Source organism: Lentinus tigrinus (genome assembly GCF_003813185.1).
Source record: "Lentinus tigrinus ALCF2SS1-7 unplaced genomic scaffold L226scaffold_57, whole genome shotgun sequence".
Classification (NCBI taxonomy): domain Eukaryota; kingdom Fungi; phylum Basidiomycota; class Agaricomycetes; order Polyporales; family Polyporaceae; genus Lentinus; species Lentinus tigrinus.
Window position 1 is genome coordinate 30,757 of NW_027137966.1, and position 18,255 is coordinate 49,011.

At 56.1% G+C, this 18,255-nt stretch overlaps 4 protein-coding genes across 4 annotated transcripts in view; all 4 read left to right on the plus strand.

Annotated features, from left to right (window-relative positions):
* Positions 1 to 9,932, plus strand: part of L226DRAFT_540433 (uncharacterized protein) — a 16,110-nt gene extending 6,178 nt beyond the window's left edge. Inside the window, exon 11 of the mRNA XM_067681873.1 lies at positions 9,626 to 9,932. Coding sequence (XP_067529275.1) covers positions 9,626 to 9,848 — 223 coding nt within the window. The 3' untranslated portion in view covers positions 9,849 to 9,932. The remainder of the gene's footprint in view (positions 1 to 9,625) is intronic.
* Positions 9,933 to 10,192: 260 nt separating this feature from the next.
* Positions 10,193 to 13,185, plus strand: L226DRAFT_516829 (MFS general substrate transporter). The gene is made up of 23 exons (XM_067678487.1): positions 10,193 to 10,506; positions 10,566 to 10,602; positions 10,665 to 10,692; positions 10,752 to 10,764; positions 10,821 to 10,897; positions 10,945 to 10,951; positions 11,006 to 11,082; positions 11,136 to 11,166; positions 11,219 to 11,260; positions 11,312 to 11,465; positions 11,523 to 11,598; positions 11,661 to 11,800; positions 11,862 to 11,935; positions 11,988 to 12,021; positions 12,072 to 12,154; positions 12,218 to 12,243; positions 12,308 to 12,429; positions 12,488 to 12,529; positions 12,584 to 12,657; positions 12,713 to 12,842; positions 12,900 to 12,954; positions 13,010 to 13,055; positions 13,113 to 13,185. The coding sequence occupies exons 1-23, from the start codon at positions 10,307 to 10,309 to the stop codon at positions 13,123 to 13,125; spliced, it is 1,581 nt and encodes a 526-aa protein (XP_067529276.1). The 5' UTR covers positions 10,193 to 10,306; the 3' UTR covers positions 13,126 to 13,185.
* Positions 13,186 to 13,964: 779 nt separating this feature from the next.
* Positions 13,965 to 15,619, plus strand: L226DRAFT_516832 (kinase-like protein; the record flags this gene model as incomplete). The annotated part of the gene is made up of 5 exons (XM_067678488.1): positions 13,965 to 14,136; positions 14,212 to 14,354; positions 14,407 to 14,638; positions 14,695 to 15,335; positions 15,387 to 15,619. 5 exons carry the CDS (start codon positions 13,965 to 13,967, stop codon positions 15,486 to 15,488), a joined length of 1,290 nt encoding a protein of 429 aa, XP_067529277.1. The 3' UTR covers positions 15,489 to 15,619.
* A 1,229-nt stretch (positions 15,620 to 16,848) lies between these two features.
* Positions 16,849 to 17,790, plus strand: L226DRAFT_617350 (uncharacterized protein; the record flags this gene model as incomplete). The annotated part of the gene is made up of 2 exons (XM_067687019.1): positions 16,849 to 17,088; positions 17,151 to 17,790. The coding sequence occupies 2 exons, from the start codon at positions 16,849 to 16,851 to the stop codon at positions 17,703 to 17,705; spliced, it is 795 nt and encodes a 264-aa protein (XP_067529278.1). The 3' UTR covers positions 17,706 to 17,790.
* Between the last annotated feature and the right edge of the window lie 465 nt (positions 17,791 to 18,255).

Genomic DNA, 18,255 nt, shown 5'->3' on the forward strand with positions numbered 1-18,255 from the left:
GATTCCTTTGCAATTGCGTGCAATCCGGCCCGGCACTTTGCAAGCACAGGAATCCTCGGAAGTGTTTGGAGATTTTGCTGATGGGTGAAGACAGGTTAGGCTCCCCATCTTCCTCTTCACCATCCGCATCGCCGTCCATTCCCGGAGACGGTGCCGTCCTTGCAGTACCATTCATACCAAATACCTGATGAAGGGATCGCACATGGCTTTGCCACCGCGATCCGGGAGCAGGCATGATGCGAAGAAGTTGTCGTCCTCGAGCGAGTACGTCGGACAACGTGTTTGGTAGGTAGGGCCGTAGAAACTAGTTGTGGTGTTCGCGAGGCACCTTGACCGTTCTGCAAGCAGGTGAGTATATACCACAAAGATGACACGCTGCCACGACTCACCGGACTCAGAACAAGACGTAGAGGAGATTGCATTGGGAAACAGAGGGAATTGCATGAAAGTTGCGTGATCAACAGCTGTCATCGCGTGTCCTCAAGTAGGGCCCGTTGCAGGAGAAGTGCAGGACTGGACGGCGGTCTGTCATGCTGGCATGCGCTGCGGCGTGACTGACTGTGCGAGATGTGTCACCGAGCCGTGTTCCAGGGACCCAGTCGCAGAGATGAGATGGATTATGGGAGGTGCTGTGAACGCGAACATGATGCCGTCGGCATGAAGCTGAGGAGAGGACGTGTTGTGTGGACATGGCTGGAAGTGACGGCGGAAGGAGGGTGAGAGCGAGAGCATGTTCGAGTGGGGTAGGGGAGAGAGAAGGGCAGCCGCTCAGGCTGCCAATTGCGATGGCGCTGCACGCTCGGCTGTCAAGGGCAAGCCATGGTTCTGCGGTAAGCAGATCCACTCTCGGCCCCGGACAGAGCCCAAAGTGTCATCGCTGTTTTCTTACCCTCATTCCGTTGTCCGTCAGTGCTGTACTTGGAACATGTTCGAGATGAGATTCTAGATTTTTGACCAAGGTAGCGAGAGCAGTGCGAATGTTGCGCCAATGAGTTGCAACTACTAGTATATGGAATTTACTCGTATCTTGTTGAATCAACGCTCAAATTCAAACAGATGGCATTATACCGTGAGACAGTAATATCTAGAAGTAAATAGATCCTACATTCGACCACTGGCTAGCAGCTCATGCATAGTTGGTTCCCGCCATCCTGACTCTGTCCAGATAAGCCAAACCCCGTCCTTGTACATCTGCGGAAGCGGACCATGGGTTCAGTTGACAACTGACACCTCATCCGAACCCTCGGAGTCGAGCTCCTTACTGATCACCTTTGCGCTCTTCGGTCCATTCCGGATGTACCGATGCGGGATCGCATTGCCATCGGAGTCACGCTTGAAGACACGCCGCCTGCTGATATCACTGCGGCCGAAGTACGGAAGAGGAGCCGGGGCGGGGAACAGAGGACCGGGAGCGACAGCGCCGAGAACATTGCGCTCAGCGGCAAGCAGCTGCTCCGGTGTGGCCCGGATGAAATACATGCGAGGCTGGGGCTGCACCGTGAGAAGGGTGAGAAGATGGCGGACCTGCGCCATGCTCGGGCTCCCGTGCCCTGTGCTGAGATTCATGAATGGGATGTCGGCTGGCCAGCCATAGAGTAGGATGCCATAGCGAAGGGCGACATCCTTGTGGAACAGCCGGAGATTCCAGCACATGCGTGCACATGGGTCACTGGTCGCACGAACTGCACAATAACATATGAGAGTCAGAGAATGCACACAGGGAAGCTGCAGCGAGGATGAGCATACCTAGCAATGCATTCAGAAGTCGTCGGACGCTTCCCCGGGGATCAGAGTAGTTGGGCTTGGGAAGCTCTGATGTGAGCGGCACACCCGGGATGAGTGGGACGAGGAGCGGAATGGAAGGCAGCGGGAATGGACGAAGGAGAGCCGCATGTGAGTGTGAGCGAACAGCCGTCGAGCGGGCAGATGAGACACGTTGTAAGAGGTGGGGGCATGTAGAGGTCATGAATTACAGGTGAAGAGTGTAGCGTCGACCACGTCAAGGGTCTATGGGTTATATACCATCACTTGTAATGCATTCAAGCCATTGGTACATTATTTAGAAGTCCTGATACATTAGCAGCCCGAAGACCGCTGCAGCTTGCATCAAGTTTATTCAGAAAACTACTGTAGCGGACCAGGAATGCGAAGCCGGTTGTTGAGGGCTACTTCAGACCCCGCTGTTCTGAATATGAGGCAACATTCTTCAAGCGGTCTGGTTCGCAATGGCCGTGCAATATTGAGAGACAAAGTCAGGCTCCGAGTGCACACTGTGAAGCCGCTGCGGCTTCCAAATGCACTATAAGACCTCGGACGGCACCAGAGTGTCCATTCACGTTCAGCCAAGTATGTATACTGCGTTGCACGCACTCAGACATTGTACGCACCGTCTGGGTCTTTCAAGTCCGCCCCCAGTACATCCATTGACGGCACATCTCTAAGATAAACTGTAATGTGTACACTGTTGTCGCTTTGCTCACTATGGAATACTACATGGCGGTGTGTCCACACTCCCCTTGCACAGAGCGACATGAGCACATGCCTGACCCAATCTGATGTGTGAGTGTCGAGTGAAGTTCTTCTGCATGCGAACCGGGGATGCGACCCCCGAGCCCAAGGGGCTGGATATGACTGAACATAGTCGAGGCAGCGGCCGGGTCCGTGCGATCTGACAGAGCCTGGATGTCTCACATCTGCAGCCTGCGGCCGTCGCAGTGGTCCTGCGGTGCACCGAGCAGTGACTGCAACTCAAAACGAGGGTCAGAGGTTCGGAGCCGTCGGCGGCACACATTGACGAATGAACGAACGTACCGCAGTCTTGGCATTGTCGAGTCTCGACTCACGACCCAAGCCGCTAATGCATTCTCGATGCTCATCCGGCCGTCCCGAGTCCGGAGGCCCCGTCATACGATGTGAACGCGCCTCAGTTTGTAGACTCCAAACGTGAGTCAATGTTCTCCCGGGGCTATCAGACGGACGTGCGCACGTCGCCGATGCGGGCACCGCGGCCGTCGACTCTGCAGGGCCCTCCGTCATATGTACTCTGTGTGCAACTCGGACAGGGCATCCTGCTACATTGCGCTGACCTACTACAGTGTGCGGAGTCGCATTGAGCTCGAAACAACGACCACGGGACGCTCCCAAGGTCTGTGCATAACGGCCGGCGAGAACGGAGAACTCAGCATTTGGCAGCTGCCGTCGCTTCCCGGTCAGCGTACCGGTACCGATGCCATGTCTCACCCCACCGCACACGCCGCGTCCGAGGTCCGGCCGTGCGAGCCTTGTCCGTAGTACGTACGTACGCTCCCCGACTGCCGTCCTGCGGGCCCCGCTTGTGGGGGCGTTCTGCGAGCAATTGTGCGCCGCGGGCCTCACGGTGCGGATTTCCCCCGAGTCCCGAGTCCAGAATCCTGAGGGACAAAGCGACAACCTGCGTCCTGGACGGTGTATGCCAGATTCCCAGGTGTCCGGGTGCGGGAGACGACGATCTGTACGCGGACTCGGACGGCCCGCGGAGGGTCAATAAACACTACTAGCCACTAGCGTGAAACACGACTCACGAGTAGTGGGAGAACAATGAACATTGCGTGGTACGTACCCTGGAACTGGCAAGCGGGCAAGCGTCGGTTAACCGCCGCCCGGAACTTCCTGGCGTCATCTCGGCGGGCGAGCGGTGGTCCGTGCACGGCGCGAGCTGGCGTATATAGATTGGGTCTGCGGAGGGTGTGTGGTCAGCACTCGGTCCCCTCTCTCTCCGCGTCCACACTTTGCGCCTCGACTCTCTCCGCGGTCGCTGCTTACCTGCGTAGTGCGTGCGCATCCGGACGGCGAGCACGCTGCCCGAGCTCGTCGCGGGACCGGTCGGTTTGTTTGTGAGTTGCGTGAATCCTGGATACGGGTTGTTGCTGACGTCTTCGCGGACTCTGCAGGCTGAAGCTTCGGTCAGCACATCCGGACGCATGAAGAGTCACCGCTCCCGCATTGAGAGACGCGGCGTGGCGGCGTGCATCGTGGTGAGTCGGCGTGGTTGCGTTGAGCGGCGGCGGGATGCTGACGGCCTACGGGTTGTGCAGGACGCATTCTCGGCCGCCGAGTTGTGCGCTGTGGACGCGAGGAGAGGTGAGCACGTGCAGGATGCGGCTAGTCACTCACGTCGTTTGTCCTGGATATACTCGCAGTCGCCGGGTCTGTCGATGCGTTCGTTCTCGGTGAGTCCGCGTTCTTCGGTTGAGCGAGGGACGAGGTGCTGACGTTGCTTGTCCAGGGCGCGTGTACGCGCTGTTCTACTGCTTTGCGCTGCACGCGGGCTGGTTAGCGGGACGTACACTGACGTGAGTACCTGATCTGTGTTTGTTTGTCGCTGTAGGGTGACGTTTCTGGTCGCTGCAAGGATGAAGGAGGATCAGCGTGTAGCACAAAGGAGGTACATCATGTCCGGGCCGGTGACGGTGTCCGAGCAGGTCTAACTTCGCAAGGCGGGGCAGCGAGAGTACGGTGGAATAAGATATATTCGCGTTACGTTAGTACAGTGATGTTATGCGTCGGAAGGGAGGTGGCATGACGTGGATACTCGAGCAGGTGCCTCAAGTTGACGAGTGAACCGAGGACGCGTCCGGGTTTGCGCGGCGGAAGAACGAGAATCGCGACGACGCCGCGGGCGTCATGGGCACGGCATTCCCAGGAGAGACCGTGTTCGCAGTGGCAGGTGTCCGCAGGATTAGCCCACGGACGGCATCGGCGGTGAGGGCGTGAGCCTCATCGTCGCGTGCAGTCGCTCGCGCTCGCGCTGGTCCTTCTCGTCCTCCTGGGTGTCGAGCTTCGGCGCGTTGGCGACAACCGAGCGAACGCCTGCCTTGAAGGCGAGGGGGCGTAGCTCCGGCTTCTTCTCAGGTGCGCCTCCGCCGAACATAGAGAACTTGCTCCAGTCAAACGAAAGCGAGCGCCGGGACTGGCGTGGGTTGGGTGCGGGCGCAGGCGGGCTATGATGGCAGACTTGGCAGCCGCGGCCGCGGCATGGATGCCGTCGAACGTCGAGACGACGACGAGAATGTCGCTGACTGCGGGCGGGCCCACGGCAGGAGACTTGGGGATGTCGCTGAAGGTGGTGAACTTGGCGGACTGCGGTGGAGGAGACGCAGTGTTGTCGTAGTCCACTTCAAGCTCGTGCTTGCTGCGAGATGATGCGGTCGATGATCTTGGAAGCGTAGAGTGACGTCGCTCTTGAGGGTCTCGAGGTCGCCCGGTGAGCGAGATGCATCCGGACCTTGCGACATGGCAGAGAGCTTGCGGTCGGTGCTCTTCCTCCCGCGCTTGCGCTTGTTGTTTGTGATGGAACGATCGGTGTGCAAGTCGAAGCCGGGTCGAGTAAGGTCGATATTGGTCAGAGACTCGCCACGCGGCGCTGGAGAGCGAGAAGATGACTGCAAAGTGGTGCGCCGGTGGCCACTCGTGCGGGATGCGTTTGCAGGAGAGTCTGTCTCTGCGAGTTCGCGATCCGGCTGGTCTTGCTGGAGCTCGGAATTGCGGCTCGTGTTCGGGCTGAGAAGGCTCTCCGCGTCCCGGTTGTCATCGTCGTCGCCTGCGTCGCTGCTGTCGCTTGGCTAGGTGACGGTCGTGCCTCGTCGACCTGCCCATCGAGCGTCTTCTTGCGAAGGAGGAGAGAAGATGTTGTCGCGGTGCGGGCGACGACTTGAACGTCTCGAGTACGTACCTTCGGGTGAGGACGAGGTGTTGGCGGGACAGGGACGTGCTGACGGCGGACAGAGGTGGAAAGGAGGGGAAAGGAGGATTGGGATTGAGAGTACTAAGTGGTAGCATAGAGTACAGCCCGGACGGAGCACAACGTGTATGGCGGACGGGGGCAAAGGGAACACACGTACCTGAGTCTGCAGCCGTGCGCTCTGCGCCCTCTCCGCGTCCCACGGTGTCTTGCATGGCGTCGTCGTGACAGCAGACCGAGCTTGAGCGAGCAGAGAGGACGCGAGAGACAAGAGAGACCAAAAGATGCGGCGCGTGCGTCATCGGGCGTCTACTCTGGAGATGGGCCTTTGGCGCCTGTGAGCAGTAAGCGAGGCACGGGCGAGAGGGCCGATGTGCTCGTCACTGTCCTCGACGACGACCACACGCATCCGCTCGACATGCACGGCTGGGATCATGGACTTACCCGCGCAAACCAGCTGTGCGGGCGCTGTCCTCGCTGCGGAATCCATCGGCCACGGGCCCTCGGCAGACCGGCATGCCGAAGACACGGCACAGATCCATGTTTCGAGCGGCATCCAGCAATTCGACCTCCTGGACGAAAATAAGCCTAGTCGTAAGTCTTCCTTCATCGCCGAGGTCGATGAGGTCGTGGAATCCGCCCCGTTTCGCGGATGTGAGTACTCTAATCTTTCCCGCATTGCACCCGTTCATTTTCCCCCGAAACACAGTATTCTCCGACCCCAGGCTCGCACCTTTGCGGCGAGAATACTTTATCATCATCGTCCGGGCCACGACCTTGATTATTGCCCTGATGTGGATATGTCTTCCTGTGTAGGTACGCCGTAACAACGTCCCCAGCCCCGCGTTGACGCGCATCCCACACAGCTACTGGGGCGCTCTCTCGAATTCCGCGAAGCTCACAGGGAATCTCGAAGCATGGTTCATCGACCGCGATGGCGCTCGTGTCGGACAGGGTCTCGTCGCTGCCGTTCGTAAATTCTCGCCTCCAGGCCCGCAACTTACCTGGAAGTTCATGGACCCCGACGATGTCGGAGACGACGACAACGTGCAGCGCATGGTCCTCGAGGAGCAGGTCTGGGTTGCTGTCGTAGGTGAGTCCATGTCCGCCATTCTCGGAGTTCACGGTGGCCTTCTCCCGTCTCAAACGCTTCTTCCCTGCCTCATGACGATCAAACGCAATGGCGGGATGTGCCTCGCGTTTGCGACTGAGCAACGCTGCGAGACCATCCACGTCATAGCCGTTTATGAATAAGCTATGAAGGCACTGCTGGACCGGGAGATGCATGGCCAGCAGCGCTGTCAGTTATCGCGCGCAAGAACCTACATGATTGGCTTACACATGGAAGCGCGGAGGAGTGAGGGAAGGCTGCGAATGCCAAGCCAGCTTTGAACAACAGGGGGGTGCTCACCAGCACCCGCGCGACACCTGTTAGCGATACAGCTTAAGGCTGACTCGTGGAAGGAGTACTGGATGTCACCGACCTGTAGTGGTCAGCACTTTCTCAGCTATGCCGCGCTGTGATTAACCATGCGCCGCTGGGACCGTTTCGGCACAAGGTCTTCCCGATAAGGCCTACCGGGTGCACGGACGTGCGGGGTGTACCGGGATCGATTCGCACGTACTCTTGAAGGGTAGACGATAATGATCCCGGTAACACGGCGTGCACCAGATGAAAAATTGGGCGGTGAAAGGGATAAGAAGTCCTCGGGTGGGCTCAACCTCACTGTTTCTAGGCTTAGTTGTCTACAAACCAAGGGAAGTTTAGCCCATTATGGACGACTATGCCCTTCTCACCGACAAGCTTTTCCGTGGATGCACGTCGTGTGAGTTTGTCGCGGAGAGATCGAGGATCTATCATCTGCGATGGGTGATCTGCGTATCGCGAGTTCACTGTGTTGATCTCGGGCGAAGCGAGTATGCCAATTAGGCGGACTTGGATCGCACTTGCGCAGAACAAACCAGTACGACTTCTATATCAGCCAAACCCACCCCTTGCAGTTCGTTTAGATAGCCTCCTAGTCACACGTACGTTGCTGCAAAGCAGCGATTGGACGTGTCTTTGAGCGAAATGTTCGCGATGTTCGCATTGCTGCTGATCTCATGTGGTCGGACGCTTGAGTCTGGCCCCGCTGAAAGTGGACGGCTCATATCTGTTCAGTCCCCTTTGCATAGTCGCCCTGCCGCACAGCGAGACCCGCGAACACTAGTCCATGTTAACGGTAACTAGAGCGCGTTCATACTCGCGGACGCGCCTAGATAAATTTCCGCAGATGCTCGTCATGTCAGTTTGTCGCGGAGAGGCCGAGGTCTTGCAATGGGTGAGCTGAGTATGGCGAATTTACCGCGTTGATTTAGAGCCAGACGAGTATGCCAATTCGGCGGACTCGGTCTCTGATGATCTCACGTGGTTCTCACGCTTGGATCCGGCCTCGCTGCTGGGCGGCTCGTATCCGTCATTTGAGTCCACTCTGCATAGTGCGACTACCAGCACTGCGAGAAATGTGAACACTAGTCGATACGTACTAGAGCGCATTCACATTCACGGACGCGCCCAGATAGTGCAGTTGACGGGGCAAACCTACCCCTAAGCATGCGATACGTGTGCCACGTATTGACACACCCCCAAGTCCTTCAGAGTAGACACCACAAGCTGAGACCATTCACTGGCCACCGTGCACTCGCAGATCATACTGCCGCATCTGTCCTCAGATACTCCTTGTGATGTCCCTGCGATACGTCTATATTGACATCTACTTCCCACAGTGCAGCCAAACGCAACCACGCACTTGTCCCGGGCCCGCGCGAACGGCGATCAGACCTACGATCCCACTACGGCCATCAAGGTTTACTATTCCCAGGTATGATTCCTGTGTCTGCTGCGAGGTCGATCGCTGAACGTCGTGTCAGGCTCGTCAAGAGATCGCGACGGGGAATTACATAGTCCCACTTACGACCGCTATGCTCCAATCCACGACCTCTGCCTATGCCACACAGACCGCCCAGCGGTACTTTGCGCAGATCAACTCGAACGGCGAGCCGAACGCGACCGCTCTACAGCTCATTGCGAACGCCCCTCAGACGATCACCCCCGGGATCGGATGGACGATGGTCAATCTTAGGCCATACAACGCCCCTGCTGCTCAAGCGACGACGCTCGTCGGGAACATATTTTTATGCATATTCTCGTGAGGCGAATCGTCTTCGCTTATTAGTTCTGCGCTGACCTGTTTGTATAGGTTTATGATGGTGAGTACTCCCGACTGACTACGACTTATGGTTGCTGGCGCTGATTACCTGCAGACTATGGCTAATTCGACCGCCCGAGCTCTCGTCGCGCCACACATGCGCTTCCTCCCATACATTGCACTCCGCATCATCGTCCCGATCGTCGCATACTTCCCGCTGAGTATGAGCTATGCTCTGGTCAACCTTGCGTTTAAGTTGCCCCTTGGAACGAAGTGAGTCGAGTTCATCCGCCTCTGCGACCAGTTCGTTGATCGATCCGTGTCGGTGAAGATTCGGCGACGCCGGAGGGTTCTTGCTCTCGTTCCTCTACATCTATCTCGGCATGTGCGCGCTTGGATTGTCGCTAGAGGCCATGATCACGATCTTCACACCGCGCTTTGTCCCATTCTTCCTGTTTACCCTGGTGAGTATCGATATCAGAGGCGACGTCGCATATGTGCTGACAGGAGCCCTACAAGATTCTATACAATATATCCCCCGTCGTGCTCCCGGACGAGCTGCAGAACCCCTTCTACTCGTATGGCAACGGCTTCCCTATCTGGTGAGTGCTCTGTCGCTGTGTGTTTGCATCGTACTGATCTTCCGTTTTCCAGGAACCTGTGAGTTGCGAGATTGCGTGCGCCCTGCATCCGAGATCGCTGACGCGTTATGGTTTAGCTCGCAGGCACTGCGGACTATCATGTTCAACACGAACTCCCACCTCGGCCGGAACGCGGCCGTTATCATCGCCTGGATCCTCATGTCCTGCGGGACGCTCTCGCTCCTGACCTGGTTCATGCTCTGGCTCGAGCGGCGGAATCGCCTGCGCGCCACCCGTCCCAAGTCCCCAGTGAAGACGCCCTCTGTAGCTGAGAAGGGCAAGGAGAAGGCCGTGGAATAGATTCGTCTACGTACATCTTCAACCTCTCTGTGTCAGTGTCGTGTATCGTTGGATAGTACGTCGTGTAATAACATAATTATCTCCTACTATCTAGGGCCCCGACGCTCTGCCCTGTCTGATGTCGAACCGGTGCGTGCTCTTTAGTTTCCTCTAGTGCTATCTCGCCTGCTCGCTGACTTGTCCCCGGCACAGTACTGCGCCCAACGGCAGCCGCGGCGCGGACTCCCGACTAGCACGACGGCGCTAAGATTGCGGACTTGTTGCGCTGTGCCTGATAGAAGCACGACAACGTGCTTGGCGGGGGAGCACGACATTGCTCCTGCTTTGAGGCCAATCTGCTCCCACCGCGGTATAAAAAACGCGCGTGCGGGGTGCGATATGTCTGTTGGGTTTTCCCGCCAGCCTGCCTGCGCGTTCCCCGGCGATCAACGCCCTTTCACTTTGGCTCCAGCTGTGCGATGTCGTCTCCAGACGCTGCTTCTCTGCGCAAGAGCTCCGGCTCCGACGCCGGGTCGTACAATGATAAGGAGCGGGATCCGGAGAAGACCCTTCATGCTGTTACGGACGATACGAGCAGCGAGCAGGCCAACGTGGGCTTGCATGAGTTCGCGGTGGCCAAGGAGTCGGGTCTTCGTGTGACTCGGGAAGAGAACCGACGGTGAGGAATAGCTACTTCACGTCTATCAGGCTTGGAAGAGTGCTCATTACCCCGTCTAGGATCGCGAGGAAGATAGACTTCTATATTCTTCCCATGGTGAGGACGACTTGACGTTCGGGGTCCCCCATGTGCGTGTACTGACTAGAAACGTTTTGCAGCTTTGCCTGTCCCAAGGGCTCAGTTTCTGTCAGTATGACTTCTCTGCTAGTTGCAATTGTTGACTGCGAGCTGAACGCGTCTAACAGTGGATAAGACTGCGTGCGTCGCTAAAACTCACGCCGATGGGCACGTGCTTACGGATCCTCGTTTGTCAGCCTCAACTATGGTAACTTGTACGGCATGAAGGCAGCACTGCATCTGTCCGGAAACCAGTTTAGTTGGTTCGCAAGTAGTAAGTGAAATCGCTCATCGCCGAGCCATCCGTCTGACTCTTTACAGTCTTCTAGTGAGTGCGACAACGCATGATCATGATGCAAGCGCAGTGTTAACTGTCGATCAGTCTTGGATACCTTGTTGGAAACTACCCGGACGGATGGCTCCTGCAACACTATCCGTCGGGCAAGGTCCTCGCGATTAGTAAGCCCGCCCACTTGTATTTCTATCCTGTGGTGCTGAACACAAACCCGTAGCCACCTTGATCTGGGGAACCATCGTAATCACGTACGTCCACGAGCTGAACCGAATTCCCGCTACAAGTACTGATCTTGCGCAGCACGCCAGCATGCACTAACTTCGCTGGAACCATGGTCAACCGGTGCGATCTCGTAAAACACGCGGGTCACTGAGCACGCTAATGCCGCCCCAGTTTCTTCCTAGGTCTGCTCGAAGCGATCGTCACGCCGGGTATGACTATCTTGACTTCGATCTGGTACGCGCAGAACGAAGTGCCATTCCGCTCTCTCATCTGGTACTCGTTCAACGGCTGGTCGGGTATCTTTGGAGGCTTCGTTGCGTACGGCGTGAGTATTGCTCCTCTTCCGGGCCCTCTCCTACAAGTTGACTGACGTTCGGTCCAGATCGGTCACATCGAGAACCCAAAGATCGACCTTTGGAAGTATATCTTCCTCATCCTGGGCGCTATGAGCATCTGCTGTGAGTACCCCACCCGCGCTCACCGAAGCGATGTGCTGATCTCTCGCTCGTGATTTGCCAAGTCTCGGTTGTCTTGTGGTTCTTCTTCCCTGACTCACCTGTTGAAGCGCGTTTCCTTACCCAGGAGGAGAAGGTACTCGCGGTCAAGCGCGTTGCAGAAGCGAAGCTTGGCGTCAAGAACAAGGCCTTCAAGTGGTACCAGGTACGCATACGCACCGTCCCTTTGGAGTTCCATTTGGCGTTATTAAGGTCGATGTCTGTAGATCCAACATGCATTAGTCGATCCCAAGACATGGCTCCTATTCATCGCCTCTATCGCCGCGCAGATTCCTAACGGGTATGTTGGCCTGTCGATCCTTGAACAAAGACCATATTGATCTCGTAACTAGCATCGTCTCCAACTTCTCGACCATCATCATCAAGGTTCGCAGCGAGCAGGATGGTTGCACCATGGCTGACTCGAGCACATGCAGGGAATGGGTTTCACCACGCTCCAGAGCACATTGCTGGACGCCGCGTCATCCGGAGTGCAAATCGCAAGCTTGCTCTGTGCTGGGTATGTCACTAGTCGCTATCCGTCTTCGGCGATCTGCACGACTGATGAGCCACATTCATCTAGCTACGTATGTATGCGGTTCAAGAACTGTAAGTGCGGTTGCGTTTCGGATCCTAGTGGGTGATAAAGCAGGATCCTGACCGCTTGTTTTAGTGCGTGTCATCACAATGGCGCTCGGGAATATCACCTGCATCATCGCTGCGGCGTGTGTCACCTACCTCCCGGATGACCAGAAGTGGAACCGACTGGTTGCGTACTGGTTCACACAATTCCAAGTGAGTCGATGTCCATTCCACCAAGGGGCCTTCAAGCTGACAAGCATCGATCCGCGAGTCCGTCGGTTTCTCCCTGTCGCTCGTCATGATCTCGAACAATGTGAGTCGTGGTTGCCTGCTCAGCGTAAGGGTGTCGGCTGACCGCGACTTGTAGATCGGCGGCTTCACGAAGAAGACGTTCACGATCGCGGTGACGTTCATCGGGTACTGCGTCGGCAATATCATCGGGTATGCATCCTATCTCTGGCCATCTGTGTTGACGATACTGACTTTTGTGCCTCAGGCCACACTTCCTCATCGACAGCGAGGCGCCCAGATACACGACCGGAACGACTGCGATGTTTATCGGCTACATCATCAAGACCGTATGCCACCTTGCCCTCGGCGCGTACATGCTATGGTCGAACATCAAGGTTCTGTCATATTCGTACCGATCTGTTATCTGTGCTGACTCGTTCGTTCGGCCGCAGCGGGACCGTCAACAAGGCAGAGTCGTTTCGGAAGAAGACCAGTTGAAGGGAGAGGGTGAGTAGACGTGAACACTCCAATACCAATGCCCGAGACTGACGTGCTTGATCAGAGGCTGGCATGCACGACCTTACCGAGTTCGAGAACCCCTATCATAGGTACGTGTGACTCCATAACCCGCCATTCCAAGATCATGCTCAAGCATCCTTTTGCAGATATGTGTTGTAACTCGATATTTTTGTACAGTACACGCGAATCACTGATCTCGCATTCGATTATCGATTTATTTGCGTTCTGACATACGCTACGCGACAACCACTGGAGCGGACTATTCGATTATTCGCTCTTTGGCTCGAATGATGCCGGCATTCAACTGCGCGGAATCCAGGGAATATACGGTCTCTGACTAGGCCGCACTGACGCCGCTACTTACGGCACTTCTCAATCCCTCACGCAAGTTATGGAGAAGCCATCAACCTTTTTGGTCTTGTCAGAATTCAATTCCATGTGGCTCCATGAGGACGATTCCTCACGCAAGATGCCCGCTGAACGCGCTTGGTTAGAGTTGCCCCCACCGGAAGACGAAAACAACCGAAATCTCGGGCATAAGGAGAACCTAAGGACAATTCGACTGGTCTACTAGAGGTGAGTGCGCACAGTCGAATCCACAATCCGCATCTTGTTACTCCTGTGAAACAGCCACTGCGTCCTCCCCAGTAGTAGATCTCCGTCGCACTCAAGACCCATCCGAGATACGTAGTGACAAAGAACAGGAAGCTGAGAAAAGTATCTATGTGGGCGCAGACGATTCCAGCAGTGAGAAGACCTACAAACAACTACATATGTTCAAGGCTCGACGGCACCAAGTAGCATTGAGGTCATGTCCCAAAATGGTATATTATATAACGCCCAAAATACGCCGGCGCTAATCAAATAATTCATAGCACAGCTTGTTTCGAACCACCGTGACCCTATCCACTGGACCGCACTGGTACTGGCTACCTGGATGCGTCTTTTCATCACTCAAGACAAGGGAATCGAAGGAGGCTTTGGTCAGTACCATATCAATGTATTGTCGTAACGCTCAACCACCGCTCACGATCTCTGAAGGGTGCGTATATCGTGCGAGGGCGACGGACGATTCACAGAAGTTGGTTGCGGTGAAAAAATGCCATGTTACGGACCACGTTGAGCATCCGCGCCTCCAACACGAAGCTTGCGCTCTGGTATTGCTCCGGGGTGAGTCCAGCCTGTTCTGACTTTAGGGCGTTCTTGCGGGTGGACTCACACATTGACGGTTGCCATCGCCCGAAGGCCATAGGGCTATTCCCCACGTGTATGCGTGGGGCAAGTCTCAGTTCTACGAATACCTCGCGCTTGAACTTCTCGACACGGACTTGAGCGATATGAAGGGCAACTTGACGTTGAGAAACCTGGCAGCGCTTTTGCATCAACTGGTAAGCTCGTTCCTCCAAAGACCGTATCTCGGGAAATTCACCATGAAGACAGTTAGACGGGCTCGAGTTCATCCACTCTCATGGTATCGTCCACTGCGATATTAAACCATCAAATCTCATGCTGGGACGTGCGGGAGCCGAGCCCGGTCGTGTCCGTATCATCGACTTTGGCGTATGCCGCCCCTTCAGGGATCCCGTCACGTTCGAACATCGCCCAGATGAAGGCACACCGCGGTCCGTTGGAACGGAGCGCTACATGAGCCTAAATGGTCACTTCCATCATTGTGAGCATTCGTTGTCGTCTTTCCTCGCGTGCTCTGGAAGCTCATCCTATCTGCAGCGCCTTCGCGTAGAGACGATCTGGAATCCCTATCATATACCACACTATCCCTCATGGCAGGTCGACTGCCTTGGGAGCCCCGCGATAAAGATCGACTCCCTTCCGATGGCGTCTTCTCCCTCAAGAAGCAGTGGACGGGCAAGCGGCTTGCTGGGGATCTATCCGTGTTCGGCGCCTTCGTCGACTATGCGCGCCGCCTGGAATACACAGAAGAACCGGACTATGACTATTGGACGCACCGGTTCAGGGGTTTGGTCCACGGAGCGTGGGACGACTCGGATCCCTTGTACGACCCCTGCGATAGCACAGGTCCGCCCGTGAAGTCTCTCGTTGCGGATGTAGATTTCGAGTTCCCACAAGAGGTATACCGCAACGAACTCGCATCGGATGCAACGAGGCACCACCGGTTTGACCTGCCGGAGTCGAAGTCATTGCCGATGCCAGAGGGGTCATTTGGGCTTTGGGACCCGGAGTACACATGGATGACGGCTGTTCCAGTAGAGGACGACGAATTACTGGGGAACGAGAGCGCAATTGTCCAGGCGGGGCTGGATGTGGTGGATGCGATCCCAGAGGGTCAGCGTCATCATCTGAGCAGCGTTTGTCCACCGGAAGTTATGCGCACAGGTTCGGTCAAGAAGGTGAGTGTCGACCCCATCCATGATCAATTAATCATTCTTATGCGCACCAAGTCCACTGCCGACTTGGGGATGAAGGACATATCCAACTCGAAGAACGGAGCACTGAAGAAGAATTGTGAGAGTCGCCCGCCTCTCCGCGAGTTGCTACCATGATTGTAGCGTACTGTGAATGCGTGGTCCGATGTTGAACGAGCCGGTTCATTATCTGTTATCTCGCGTTGTCATATCGCCCATCTTGTGGTTTCACAGCACGCTAGTCGTCCAATGTATTGATGTCTCACGCCACATCCAGGATGCCTCTACCACTGTAGGGTCATCGGCTAAACCTGGTTGGCTTCACACATCACAAAACGTATCTTGAGGTCTCTGGACTCTCATCTCTGACCGTCACTGGCTGCTCAATTTCTTTGGAATCTAAGGTCTTATGGCTCATATCACACACTTGACATAAATGTGCGTACTTCGAGACGGTACATAGCGCATGACCATACTGATATCAGAAGCATACAAAAAGAGCGGCATACGGCGGATTCAGGGGGGAAGACAACGATACTACGAACGGCGAGTGCGACGATTCGGGCCTGCGACTGCATTCGCCGTGCTCTCGCTTGCCGCACCGCGTCGCCGCGTCTGCGGCTTGCTTGCAGGCTGAGTGCGCTCAACAGCTCTAGCGCGAGTCCTACTGCCCCGCCGCGTGACGGGCGCACTGGCACCCGACGAAGATGGTCGCGGTCAAGGGTGAAGCTCACTAGGCGCTTGTGTCTCTTCGATTACGACCACCACCTGCAACAGCGTAATCGTCCTGCTTTGCGCATTCAGTCGTCTCTGGTGTCTTGAACACAAGTATGAACCCGCAATATGCACGAAACACCGAGCAATACCTTGGTTAGCCCGTCATGGCTTCCAGAAACATACGCCCCACGTTGCTACCGCCCGAGGAGTTCGGACATGGACAGTGGAGATCCAGCTTCTGTGTGAATTCATGATTCGTAAGTCTCTCGACCCATGTCTTCTCTGTATCAACTGCCGACTATCACAGGTCGACGCTATGAACAACATCTTTGGTGCACTGAGCGATACCCGGAAGTCGACGCGACCGCTTCTGAAGTCGAAGTCGAAGTCCTCGCTGCACTCCCGGTTGAGAACCTTGATGAGCGTGGCGAGCGACTTGTGGTCGGGATAGCTCACTAGCTCTTCTAAAAAGATGATGTAAGGGCGGCACGACGAACGCAAACACCATCAGGGACGGTAAAGCCAGACACGGCGGCCTGAGCCGCAAACCCTCGTCAGCGGTCGTGGATGCTGGCCGGACATATCCCATGCAATGGACACATATCCTTGCACGGCGAGTAGGTGTGCTGCTGCAACCACAGCAACTTGTTCCATCCGTATAAAACTGCACCAGATAAATTGCCACTTACCTACCTCTTTGCCCCTACTAGCCGCCCCCCTCTGATATCTTTTCTCTTGCTTACTTTACCACGACAAATAGCATCTCTCCGCGTGTTCAACTATGGCCACGAGGAAGAGAGTTCGCTTCGCAGACACGGTTCTGCCGACACCTCCCCCCTCCTCCGCGAGCGCGTCGTTTGCCGGCGCGTCTGCGTCCGTATCCGGGCAGGATATACCCCTCCCACCCGACCATGCGCAGTTCACGCCCAGAACCCCTGGTCCCATGACCACCCCCTGGCTGAGGACGGTACCATTGCCATCTCATCTGTACGTCCCCGCCTTGAGCAATGCCCAGCCCGAGGTCGATGCTCGGTCCAACGTTGATCTCTGCAACATTGAACCGAGCATCGACCCACTGCTTAGCATCACACTCATCCCCCGCCGATACGGTGGGATGTCGGGGAGCACCCAAATAACATCACGCTCGGGAGCGTGGGGTCGCTCCCCGCTCGGGATCTAACCCTGCACGACCTCGCGAGTTGTGCTGTGCGCCACAGCACTGGCACGAACAACGATCCAGTAACATTGAGGCGCATCACGCTCGTCTTCCCCGGCCTTCCGCTCACCGTCGAGATCGAGCCCGCCGGTGCACCACTGTGGACCTCGACTACTCTCCCTTACATCGCCGTCGGCGACGTCCTCTACGGCCTGTACAGGGCGCTACGACGTTCTGTGCCCTCGAGCGAATTCGCCAGGCTTGACCCGGCCCATCGCGAGTCGGTCAGCGGAGCGTTTAGGAGGAGGCTCAGGAGCGATCGAGAGAACTACGACAAGAACCTTCGTCATGGGGTACGCAACGTCGATTACCTGGGCCATATGCGCCGCTTCGTGGGTCTTCGTCCTGCCGTTGGGATGGAGGTCCCAACCGGCAAGAGGAGAGGGGAGGTCTTCGTTGTTGTTCTTGTTCATGCTGATTAGAATCATTAGATGTACTGTCCGACCCTGTTGTAGAGTGTCCTTGTTTCGTTCTAGCGTAGTCTCACATTTGATTGCTCGCTTGGCCTGGATGACTTAATACTACTTCTGTTTGCATACTGTATGTACCTGGCAAGCTCGCTCATGCACCGACACCTAGCACGCTGAGTCCCTAGCTGCCTCTAATGCTCCCTTCTCTAGCTTCTCTAGATTGCGCCGAAACCTGGACTTGGCCTTTGTACACTTGCGTTGTGGAACCTCTGGTATTGCCTTCGTGCGACGCGACATGATGTTTGAGGATTCCGCCAACGTTGTCTGTGGTAGTACTAACCAGCGCTCCGAAGCGGTGGCTGTGACGAAAAGTAAGAACGTGCACGCACGCCGCGCGGTCGAGCTCGAGCGCTCACTGCTTCTTCTCCTCCAACCAAGGCTACAACCCAGAAGTCACTAGTCACCGCCCAGCTCCCTCTGATGCGATGAAAAGCTGCCTCGAAAACACCATCCTCATGTGCTTTCGTCAATTCCAGAAAGAAGAGCTCTTCGATTTGGCCGT